Source organism: Brienomyrus brachyistius, chromosome 9 (genome assembly GCF_023856365.1).
Source record: "Brienomyrus brachyistius isolate T26 chromosome 9, BBRACH_0.4, whole genome shotgun sequence".
Classification (NCBI taxonomy): Eukaryota; Metazoa; Chordata; class Actinopteri; order Osteoglossiformes; family Mormyridae; genus Brienomyrus; species Brienomyrus brachyistius.
In genome coordinates this window covers 13353080-13365388 of record NC_064541.1, presented here as the reverse complement: position 1 = coordinate 13365388, position 12309 = coordinate 13353080, and the positions used below count along the sequence as shown (strand labels likewise).

Below are 12309 nucleotides of genomic sequence, written 5' to 3'. Positions count from 1 at the left end.
TGCAGTCTCTATATCACCTATAGTATGTCTTGCGATGGACTGGCATCCCATCCAGGGTGTACCCTGCTTCCTGTAATAAGCTCCAGAACCCCCCCCCACCCCCCGCCCCATCATAGCCCTGCCAATGCTGAATGGTTGCAGCATGGCTGGATGGCTCTCTCAGCAGTACATCAGGATCATCTTGCATGAATGGCGGATTTCCCTGCAGCCCCATGACCATTGAGAAGTGTAACTGCAGACAAACAGCTGCATGACTGCTGTTTGCAGAGCTGCGGCATTAACGGCAGAACAGAGTCGCAGTGGGGTTGCGCGTTTCCCAGGCCTGCAACAAAGCAGAAGGCCGTTAAAACCACGAAATCTCAAACGCGCGGTAATGAAAGGCAGCCACCGTCAACATGCCGTTCGGAATGAGCACCTGAAACACATGCATCTCCCCCGCATCCCCAGGAGGACAGCGAGTTCCGGGACAAGCTGACCCCCATAAGCGTCGCTCTCAACTTCAGTCTGGATGAGACGAGGACCCCCCCCCGGACAGGACCTGAGGCCCATCCTGGATCATTATGGCAGGTCCTTCGTTCAGGAGCAGGTGAGCGTGGCAACCATCATGACCAGGGATCTCGCTGAGATGTCCCGTGGAAGTTATATGGGTCTTTCCCCTCATCCCCCAGGCCAACATTCTTCTGGACTGTGGGGAGGACAATGTATGCATCCCTGACCTGCAGCTGTCCGCCATCATGTGAGTCCTTGGCGGGGGGTCTGTGTGACAGTCAGCCGAGCGGGAAAGCAGCACAGCGCGATGTCTGGAGCTTAACCAACGTGCACTGGAAGGGCGCGGAACTGCATGTCCCACAAACCTGATGGCACCAGAGAACAAAGCAGAGATCTGTCGCTCGCAGGATACTGGCGTGGGGTGGGGGGGTTCCTCAGGATATTTGATAAGCCTGTTTTTATGAAACAGACGTACAGGAATATGTATTGGGTCACGAAGCCCCCCGGGTTGTAACCGGCTGGCTTGCGGTGGTGTGACATGCAGGGACCGAGAGCAGCTGGTCATCGGTGATGACAACCCGCTGATGCTGACCATCCACGCAGCCAACGGCGGCGAGGGGGCGTACGAGGCCGAGCTGCTCGTCGTCATCCCCCCCGAGGCCGACTACGTCGGAGTGGAGCGTCGGCGCGAGGTGACCCCCCCCAAACCTGAGCACTTACCTGCCCATCCTCCGACCCACACACTGCGCAGTCTTAACTTTCTACGGCACTTCTGGGTTTAAACTAACTGCTAATCTAATCAGTCTGCCCCCCCCCCCCACACCATGCTGAGGTTGGCAGTGGGTTAAAGCTACATGAACCACTGTCCAGCAGGAGCAGAGTCGGGAGTCCTATCTATGACCGGTGTGTATAATGACCTCCAGATCATGACCTTTAACCCTTATCCCCGGGGTGCCTCTCATTGTGCTGACCCACAGAGGACGGCACAGTCACCCCCAAACAGACCCCCACAGTGGCCTCCTGATTACCCCACTAACACACAGCTCCTTCTACTCATCCCCCATAACACTTAGAGATTTGTGCTCTTATCAGCCTCCTGAAAGAAGCTCTGAGGAACATCTCCTGAACATCTCCAGAACCACACCAGCTTGGAGAATAAGGCTTGTCTGTGGAAAAACTAGCCCCCCCCAAACCAAAAACCTCCTCCTCCCCCCTGAGCGTGTCTGCAGGCGTCTGATCCGGTGGTTCACCTCTGCATGTTCACGGGATGGTTAATAACGTGCTCCTCTGCAGTCCAGCCCAGGGAGGCTTGAAAAAACCCACCTGAGCTTCACCCCACACCTCGTCTTTCTTAAAATCGCTCTTCTCCAAAAAAACCAAAAGACTGGATCCAGCTTTGTCCGCCGACGATAGCAGATAATGATGAGATTACAAACTCGTGTGAATCATACATCTTCCTGGTGTAACATGGGAAATATCGCACATTTCAGCCTCTCGATTCGTAGGATAACTTACGTATTCTGGAAGTTCTCGCAGCAGTTTTCCCAGTGTAACAGTTTTACGGTGTCGTAAATCAAACATGGCGTAATGGGGGTTTGTTGTTTTGCTGTCTCCATGTTATGTCAAACCAGGGTCACCAGATATTGATCTGCACTCCCCTCCCCATCCTGAAATATTTATGGAGCGTTTAGTAACTAATGGGGACCTCTCAGTCGCTTCTGCTTCGCTAAATCAATGTGCGCTTTGTTTTTATGTCTCCCTGACTTCTTTTGTGGAGTAATTAAGCAATTAGGCGGTCAGCGTGCGCCTTGGCAAATGGCGGGCTGGGGGTGATTTACCAACATTAGAGGTCAAAGGAGACTGGCGACTGGGGTCGATGCCCGTCTTGATAGCGATAAGAGCCGTTCGTTTGGTCACAAAGTAGCAGTCGCTAATGAACGGGCCAAAGGAAGCTGATGGCCCCATGATGTATGTTGCTTTTCCTGCTGGCTAATTTATCACTGTGGTGTGTTTCCCCCCCGGTCACTGGCAGGACCTGCAGAGGCTGAACTGCGAGTACCGAATGGAGAATGATACCCGCACAGTACTGTGTGACCTGGGGAACCCGATGGTGGCTCAGACCAACGTAAGCGATGACCCGTCTCTCACTGACTGTTCCTCTCCCATCGCGCTACATAAACGGCCACTTCCTGTCCAAACAGGAAGCTCCTGTCTGTGCCTAGATACAGTAGGATTTATGGCACCCTCACCTCTCTAGATGGATGTTGCCTCAGTCTTCTTACTGCCCCCAATCTTCTTCTGGAATGTTCTGGGAGGTGAGGGGCTGACTGGGATAATTAGCTGCCGACAGCCCGTGGTACGAAGGTGACGTCCTGCCTTTCTGCTAAGCTGTGAGATTCTGTACAGCAGATGGAGGCTTTCTGAGCAGGAGAGAGTAGCGGAATGATCCCACGGTCTGACAGCGTGCTGGTTCAAACGCGCGGATTACCACGTTTGCCCTGCAGGCTCTGTTAAGTGAGTTAAGCCATCTGGTTTGGGGGTGGGGGGTGTAGCTCATTTCATAGCGCCACCGTGGCGAAAGGCTCACAGGGGTCGACTCGGATGCGGGGCTGCTCCAGATGTTTGCCGAGCTGCACGGGAACAGGCAGATGTCCAAGGCGCCCTGGATGTGTTCTGCCATGCTGAAATCCCGGCGCTTTCTGCGCCTGTGGGCAGTGGCCGTGTGCGTGCCGGGAGGAGTGGGTGCAAGGAAGTCACAAATAATCACATCTCACCAGAGCTACAAAGACCAAACACCACACACCCAAAATGCCAGACTGAGGTGAAACCTGCGTATTAGGGTTAGGGTTCAAACCAAGTTCACAAAGCTCTCTTTCCTGATCAGTAGTATTTCCCGCACCCCCATTCCCTCCTCCCCCATGGTTAGTACTCTGACTGTGGTAGCGGGACCCTTGTATTGATACGTATCCACCAGTAGTGACCTCTGGGCCCTCATGGTTCATTTCACCACCAGTTAAACTGGTGTTCAGGTCCAGTAATGCATGTTTGCACGTTTTGCCTGTTCTATTATGGGATTTCCGACAGATTCTCCATACCCCCCCCCCCACAGTCCAAAAAAATGCAAAGGTGAATTGGGATTGTCAAAATTCCCATAGGTTTGAATAGTGTGTTCCATGGGTTGGCGCCCCATCCTAAGAAATTGCCGGCTTTGCGCCTGTAGCTCTCAGGATAGGCTCCAGACTCTGTGTAGATACTCCAGACTCAGGTATAGAAGATGAATGAGCTGTGATCCTTTTGCGACAGAATGCAGTGACTGATTGGCTGGCTGCAGGTGAGCTGTTAGTGTGAGTAAGCGGCCTTCCCTCCCTCCGCTTTCCTTGGCAGCCGCTGCTGTGAGCACGCTCTGTAAACCGCTCCTCAGCGGCCGCTGTTGTGAGCGCGCTCTGTAAACCTCGCCTCAGCAGCCGCTGCTGTGAGCGCGCTCTGTAAACCTCTCCTCAGTGGCCGCTGCTGTAAGCGCGCTCTGTAAACCTCTCCTCAGTAGCCGCTGCTCTGAGCGCGCTCTGTAAACCTCTCCTCAGCAGCCGCTGCTCTGAGCGCGCTCTGTAAACCTCTCCTCAGCGGCCGCTGCTCTGAGCGCGCTCTGTAAACCTCTCCTCAGCGGCCGCTGCTGTAAGCGCGCTCTGTAAACCTTGCCTCAGCGGCCACTGCTGTGAGCGCGCTCTGTAAACCTCTCCTCAGCAGCCGCTGCTCTGAGCGCGCTCTGTAAACCTTACTGTGTTGCAGTTGCTTTCCTGAGAGGTTGTGTTGGCTGCATAAAGTGTAATAGGTTTTATTCTTCCAAAGTAAAGTTCTCTCTTCATAGTATTTCTCACAATGATGCCCCAGCAGGATGGGAAAGTTGTAGTCAAGGACCATTAAACACTACCTGGGTGCATAAGATGCACAAATGATAAGTGAAGACAGAGATTAAGACGCACAACCATTTCCAGAGAATGAGCAGCAGGTTGTAGAGCCAGGTGCTCATTTTCGTCTGTCGAGGAACATATCATATTGCACTTAAAAGTAATTAGGAATTTTACTGTGCGGTCGCAATGGGACGTCAGAGGAATGGCAAATACAGGATGGAACCGACCAAGTAACGTATTCCAGGCCTGGCCTGCTTTTTGCGACAGAAGGGGTTAAATCCAGATGTGACCCTTTAACAGACCATGTTGTGCACCCCCCCCCCCCCAGTGCCAAATGCTCTTCCAGCTAATCTCCTCAGAACCCAAGACCCTCAGAACATGGCTTCTGTTTTTCCTGAAACATTATCTGCTGTTCTGGGGGGGTGTTCTTATTTCATTTTTTTTAATTGCTCTGAATTTATTTTGTTGACCATTTTTTGAGGCTGACAAATCTCAGTGTTGCGATGACGGAGCCCGGTGCGGGTTAGTGGGCCTGGGCCGATGAAGGAGCCCGATGCGGGTTAGTGGGCCCGGGCCGATGAGGGAGCCCGGTGCGGGTTAGTGGGCCCGGGCCGATGAGGGATCCAGGTGCGGGTTAGTGGGCCCGGGCCGATGAGGGAGCCCGGTGCGGGTTAGTGGGCCCGGGCCGATGAAGGAGCCCGATGCGGGTTAGTGAGCCCGGGCCGATGAAGGAGCCCGATGCGGGTTAGTGAGCCCGGGCCGATGAGGGAGCCAGGTGCGGGTTAGTGAGCCCGGGCCGATGAAGGAGCCCGATGCGGGTTAGTGGGCCCGGGCCGATGAGGGAGCCCGGTGCGGGTTAGTGGGCCCGGGCCGATGAAGGAGCCCGGTGCGGGTTAGTGGGCCCGGGCCGATGAGGGAGCCCGGTGCGGGTTAGTGGGCCCGGGCCGATGAGGGAGCCAGGCGCGGGTTAGTGGGCCCGGGCCGATGAAGGAGCCAGGCGCGGGTTAGTGGGCCCGGGCCGATGAGGGAGCCCGGTGCGGGTTAGTGGGCCCGGGCCGATGAGGGAGCCAGGTGCGGGTTAGTGGGCCCGGGCCAATGAGGGAGCCCGGTGCGGGTTAGTGGGCCCGGGCCGATGAGGGAGCCAGGTGCGGGTTAGTGGGCCCGGGTTGATGAGGGAGCTCGGTGCCAGTTACCAGGCCCAGGGCGATGAGGGAGCCCGGTGCGGGTTAGTGGGCCCGGGGCGATGAGGGAGCCCGGTGCGGGTTAGTGGGCCCGGGCCGATAAGGGAGCCAGGTGCGGGTTAGTGGGCCCGGGGCGATGAGGGAGCCCGGTGCGGGTTAGTGGGCCCGGGCCGATGAGGGAGCCCGGTGCGGGTTAGTGGGCCCGGGCCGATGAGGGAGCCAGGTGCGGGTTAGTGGGCCCGGGCCAATGAAGGAGCCCGGTGCGGGTTAGTGGGCCCGGGCCAATGAGGGAGCTCAGTGCCAGTTACCGGGCCCGGGGCAAGGAGGGAGACCTGTGCGGGTTGGTGGTCCCGGGCCGATGAGGGGGCTCAGTGCGGGTTAGTGGGCCCGGGGCGATGAGGGAGCCCGGTGCGGGTTAGTGGTCCCGGGCCGATGAGGGAGCCCGGTGCGGGTTAGTGGTCCCGGGCCGATGAGGGAGCCCGGTGCGGGTTAGTGGTCCCGGGCCGATGAGGGAGCCCGGTGCGGGTTAGTGGGCCCGGGTTGATGAGGGAGCTCGGTGCCAGTTACCGGGCCCAGGGCGATGAGGGAACCCAGTGCGGGTTAGTGGGCCCGGGCCGATGAGGGAGCTCAGTGCCAGTTACCGGGCCCAGGGCGATGAGGGAGCCCAGTGCGGGTTAGTGGTCCTGGGCCAATGAGGGAGCCCGGTGCGGGTTAGTGGGCCCGGGCCAATGAGGGAGCTCAGTGCCAGTTACCGGGCCCAGGGCGATGAGGGAACCCAGTGCGGGTTAGTGGGCCCGGGCCGATGAGGGAGCCCGGTGCGGGTTAGTGGGCCCGGGCCGATGAGGGAGCTCAGTGCCAGTTACCGGGCCCAGGGCGATGAGGGAGCCCGGTGCGGGTTAGTGGGCCTGGGTCGATGAGGGAGCTCGGTGCCAGTTACCGGGCCCGGGCCGACAATGGAGCCGGGTGTGGGTTAGCGGGCCCAGGCTGAGCTGTGCATTAATACCTCAGTCCCAGCTGTGTTTGGCCTTTGCATTTCCAGCTGTGAGCTTCAGGTCTGTCATTAAGTTGGTTTTATTTTATTTATTTAGCAGATGCCTTTATCTATCTTTATATGTCATTTTTCTTTTCTTGAGAAAGCTGGGTCAGACAGTCTGTGGATCTGGGGGGGAGGTATAAGGGCCTTGCCCCAGGGCCTAATCATGAAATCACTCTGCCGGCTCTGGGATTTGAGCCAATGACCTTCTGATCACAGACACAGTGTCCTAACCCACTGAGCTACACACTGCCCCCCTTTTTTATTGGCTTTGCTCCATGGATGGGAAACATTCTTCCCCCCCCTTGACGGGGGCTATAGTGTCTCGCCCACTCAGTGAATTAAGGCAAAATATTTTTTTTGAGCTGCCATCTCCCTCCCGGAGGAAGAGAACATCACCTGACTCAGCTTCCAGGCCGGAGACGGCGGGAGAGCCCAATTGTCTGTGGCCCCTGAGGAGTCCAAGGGGCGCCGGTCCAGAAAGGAACAGAGGCGACAGGTCAGGTGTGGGTCAGTGTGGATGGTTGGGTCAACGGCTCTTGCTCATCCTGTATTTCCCTCACGCTCTGCAGCTGCAGAACATTCCGGTAAGCAGACAGGTTAAATGGAGATGCTGGCAGGCAGATATACACAGTGGTGTTTCAGATTGCTTCATCAAGGTAACATCTCAGACATTACAATATCCAGCCCTATTGGACAGACGGAGGAAGGGAGATTTCGTTTGAATGCTGTAACCTCTCAGGAATTTGCTGAGCGGTCAGTGTTTTGCGTAAGTATAGCTCTGTGACTTTCCTCTACGCCATTCAACACAGATCTCCTCGTTGAAGTTCTCCAAGGCAGTTTCAAGGATAGTGCTGGTTTTGAAGATCCATCCATCCATCTTCCAGACTGCTTATCCTACTGGGTCGCGGGGGGGGGTTTTGAAGATGTTCTTGCAATTTATTAACTGAGACGCAGGCTTTGTGACGTTCCTCCACTTTTAAAGTTTTGCAGCACTGTAATGCACACCAACTTCTAAGACTCTGTCATTGTTTGGGTTTTCTGTCAGGTCGGTAGCAGGCCAGCTCCGTGACGGGCAGCCGCTGAGCCGTTATATGGCCCTGAGTCTCGTTAGCTCGCTCACGGTAACAAGGTGCCTCATGTCTTCCTCTCTCCCTCAGGCACAGATCCTGTCTTTCGCTCACTGTCGTTCTCCCCGGAAACGGCACCTACAGGGTCAAAGGGGGGGGCGGGGACGAGGTCTCCATGGTGAAAAGGTCCAGACGGGTCTTCCATGCTGAGCACCTACAGTGCTGGGGGGGGGACTCTGCTGTAATCAGGCAACACTTTGATGTGTCTCCTCTCCCCCTCTTTCTCCCCCTCACTGTGCCCCCATCCCCCAGCTCTCCGTGGGCCTGCGATTTTCCGTCCAGCGTCTAGAGGAGGTGGGGCCTCACATCAGCTTCCATCTGCAGATCCGAAGGTGAGCAGATCCTTCGTGCCTCTGGGGTAACTGGTCTGTATGCTGGGGTACAAGGCAGCGACGATGCCCAGTGGCACAGCACAGTATCTACTGGGACAATTCATGTCAAATTGCTCAGTCAAGGAACCCAGAGAAGCCTCCAGGTAACATGGCATCTTTCAACTATGTGAAGAAGACTTCCAGTGACAGCTTAGAGGAGAACGGCACTGAAAATCCCTCTAGAGTTAGGAATGTGACACCACAAGTTGATCATACAGATCTGCATTTCCCTCTTATTTTCTGGGAGCATCAATGAGCAGTTTTAGGAATCCCCCAGCAGATGGCGCAGTCATTAAGAACACAGTGACTAAGTCAGAGGTGATAGTTTGCTGTGCTTTAGTACCATGCCTCCTGTCTTTGAGTTTGAGTCTCAGTGGCGGTGCGCCTCTCCCCGCTCGGGACGCACGGCCTGTCCCAGATGGGGCTCTGTCCGCCGGCTGTCCGTAAACGAGAAGCCGTCTTCGCCGGTAGTAATCGTTCACAGTGGTTTCAGCAGACACTGTGTCCCTGCGCCAGAAAGTGTTCCGGTAAGCCTGCGGTCGGAGTTATTGTGATGAATGCTTTCTGTTGTGTCCGTTCACCCCCCCCTCCCCCCCCCGCACTCTAGAGACAGTCTTTATAACAGGAAGATGAAAAGTCATAAGTCATGGCTCTGACTGGGGGGCCATAGCATGCTGTTGGGCGTCCCACAAAAAGTGAGCAGGCAGTAACAGGAGCGTGTCAGTCTGCAGTGGGCCACAGTTTTACGGTGATGGCGGTGCGGGGCTCCGGGTCTGTAACACAGCTGAGGAGCGATACATCCTGTCCTTGTTTGATGGCTCTGTGTCATAATGCAAGACTTCCGCAGCAGCTCAGGGAGGGTCCCAGTTGGCATAAAAAACTGGACAGCTGAAGGTGCTTCTGGGAGCTGCTCCTATCTCCGCTTTGCTGAGTTTGGGCCAAAGAGATTACTTTGCCTCCAGATTTTGATTCTGGGGGGTGGGGGGGGGGGTGTTTGTGTGAATTGTAATGGTCACATGAATCGGAGGGAAACTGGATACTGGAGGCAGACGGGTGTCCTGCGGAGTTTAATCGTCAGGATGAAAGCCGTTCGAGTCCTTGGGGTCACGCAGATGAGCGAAGCTGCTGGATCTCCTGGTTCTCTGTAGGCTCAGCTGCAGGGGTGGGGGAGTGAGGGGGCCGTGGACAGACACACAGCAGGCTCTCCTCAGCTTGTCCTGACAGGGGGACTGTGGGCTGCCTCTCCGGAAGACACTATGGTGAGGATCATGTGCTCCATGAATGCCCTTTCTAAAGTCAGGACCTTAAAACCCCCTGGATCGTATTGGACGTCCACTGGTGGCACTGCGCTCTTCATCTTCGTCACGTTTGTGATCCACTCGACCCCCATGGTGTCTTGGCGCCGAAAAACATCTGAATCGTTTCTGTAGATGTTTGTCACGTTTTCAGCCAGACGAATGAAAATCATTCACAGGCCGAGATTAAAGGCACAAATTGAGCCTGCTGATCCACCACCGGTCTCTGTTGTCCTCCAACAGAGGCCTTTGCCATATCTTGCCTAATTGGCGTTGGGTGCCGAGGCAACCAGAAATGTACGAGTCACCAACATGTCTGGCTGTGATTCGGTGTCTCTGCCTGTCACACAACGGCTCCTTTCAATTGACTCAGCATTCGGTTTTTTTTTTTTTTTGTCCTGAGGAGATGTGAATAGGAGAAGTTTCTGGTCTGTTGGGAATTTTGTGGTTTCGTAAATACAAAGACTATTGAAGACTTTCGACTTGAGAGACTGTGGCACATGGGGGCAACTTACGGACAAACGACAGCCAGCGGAGACGCCCCAGAGACCCCCGTCTTCAGTACTAATAATATCTTAATGAAAGCCATCGGTCTGTAGCAGAAAGCGGCCTTTTGTCTGCCTTAACACCTGGTTCAGTCATGGTGTCAGTCACGCCTTGTTTTCAGTTGTTCAACTTAACACCATCCCTCTCCGTTCACAGCTCCAACAAAGACAACTCGGAGAGCAATCGAGTGAGCCTGACGCTGGACATCTCTGCGGTGGCCCGTGTTGACATCCGGGGGTGGGTACCGGGGCTCTGCCCCCTCCCTTTCACCTGCCGGGCCCTCAAAATGCGGTTATTTGCGTCCACGGTGTCAGACAGAGTGTCTAAACATAGACCAGGACTGGTCAGACAACCTAGCTTTAGTAATGACGTTAAATATAGTAACGCTGTTAAGTTTAGTAACGGACGGAAGCCTGCAGCATGCTCTCCCCTTTTTAAGCTATGTACAGATTTGCATCGTGTAGCTGCAGAGACTTTATCAACAACCCCCCCCCCCCCCCCGTGCCTGGAGGAAACATGTTTAAGTTGGAGGGAAATGAATCAGCGCGACTCGGCCAAACAACGTGTTGTGATTAGCTCTGCCAGAGAGCGGCGGCGTGCTGCTAAGAATAGCGGGCGGCTAACTGTCCGCACATGGGCCGGAGCTGGCAGGGCCGCCTCCAGTCTGCCGGATCACATGGGGAAGGAGATGGGAAACAAACTGACTCTTAAAAGGGCCCAGCGTGTGTGTGTGTGTGCGTCCGGGGGGGGTTGTGTTGGTCTTGGCTGCGGAACCCTAACCCTATGTTTGTCCCCTCCCAAGGGTATCCCACCCAGCTCAAGTGGTCCTGCCTTTTCCCCGCTGGGAGCCCAAAGACAAGCCCGTGAAGGAGGGGGACGTGGGCCCCCAGGTGCTGCACATCTATGAGGTATCGCCCATCTGCTCCTGCATGCCCTCCATGGTCCACGCTTCCATAAACCCACTGACTCCAGAGTGTTCTTGCGTTTCGTGTGAACCACTCGCGGTGGAAAGGTACCTGACTCTGGCCTCTGGGGACAGATAATTAACACATAAACCTTTCAAACATTTATAAAGTTGTGTAATATAAAACGTATAAGTGTTTATAGAACGTAGCAGCCTGAGCGGTGCAGTGTCATGAAGCGCCTTAATGGCCTTTGTGTTCCAGGGCATCTGCTCTTCTGTAGAGGAGAGTCGGATCCTTAGCGATCCTCTTGGATGCTGATCATGTTTGTGAGTCTCCTGCTCCCTCCTGCCACGCCGAGGTGCCGATGGCGTCTGTGCTGCACTGTCTCACAGCGCTGCAGGGCTGCTGCTCGTCCTGTAGGAGGCAGCGCTTTGTACAGGTTGCCCTCGGCCTGCAACGCGATCCTTTCCCGTGAATCCAGTGCAGCACCGCAGTTAGAACCCTTTTGAATCGCGTTTGAGCGTATGCTACACAACAAACTTCCCCCCAGCCACTGCCCCTCCCTCGCAGTCCTTGTTAAAGAGCATTTGAGTGCCCTCCTTCAGGAACCGCACTGGAACCCCTCCCCCCAACATCAAGTTACACTTCAAAGCGGTCGGGGGCTTCACAGCAAGTGACTCGGCTGCCTTTAAGTCCCGCCTCCGACACCCCCAGCCCCCCTCGCCTTCCTCCTCTGTCCCTAATGAAGCACAGGCCGACTGTACCGCGGTATTTAAGTGCACTGGAGCCCGGGGTCTTGGGAGATGGTGGAGGGTGCAGTCTTGGACCCGGGGTTCATTTAGGCGGGGAGATCATGTGACCCTGCTGCCATCTACACGCAGTGTCGCACCATGGGCCATGTGGGGGGGTCACACCGGCTCCCATAAGTCAACTTGGTAAGGATGAGACTGATCAGAGATGTAGCGGGAGGGGGTGGGGGTGTGTGTAACACACTTAAGTGATGGATGACGGCCGTCGGTGCCGGAAAATAGCAGAACTCACATGTGGGAATGATTCCCAGCACTATAAGAGGGCAGACACTGGGAGGGGGACAGCTGACGGGGGGAGGGGGCGGGTGGGGACAGTAAAACTGAAACAGCGACATCCTTATTTTGTAAAAACAGAGCCTTTTGGGGCATCCGGTCCTGAGGGATTAAAGCCAGACAGCCCCCCAGTAATAAGGCAGCTGCAGCAAAGATACACAAAGAGGGACCGAGTGGGGCCCTACCTAGCAGCGGCCTGCAGGGGGCGCTGACGAGCCTCTCTCACGCTAGCATTACACTTTCTACGTTGGTGACGGGCTCCGGCAAAGCAGTGCTTCCCTCTCGGTGAGTCTCGTGCTGCTGTCTGAGGTGCGTTTCTGCCTGATATTACCATACCTGGGCCAGCAGGGGGCGCCTCCGCAGCAAATC

At 55.7% G+C, this 12309-nt stretch overlaps 1 protein-coding gene across 1 annotated transcript in view; it reads left to right on the top strand.

Annotated features, from left to right (window-relative positions):
- The window catches only part of itga8 (integrin, alpha 8), a 51283-nt gene that overhangs the window by 29397 nt on the left and 9577 nt on the right, over positions 1-12309 (top strand). The window contains 8 exon segments of the mRNA XM_049026299.1: positions 448-522; positions 524-586; positions 669-736; positions 1034-1181; positions 2522-2614; positions 7994-8073; positions 10110-10190; positions 10756-10861. Of these exon segments, the coding sequence (XP_048882256.1) occupies positions 448-522; positions 524-586; positions 669-736; positions 1034-1181; positions 2522-2614; positions 7994-8073; positions 10110-10190; positions 10756-10861 (714 nt within the window).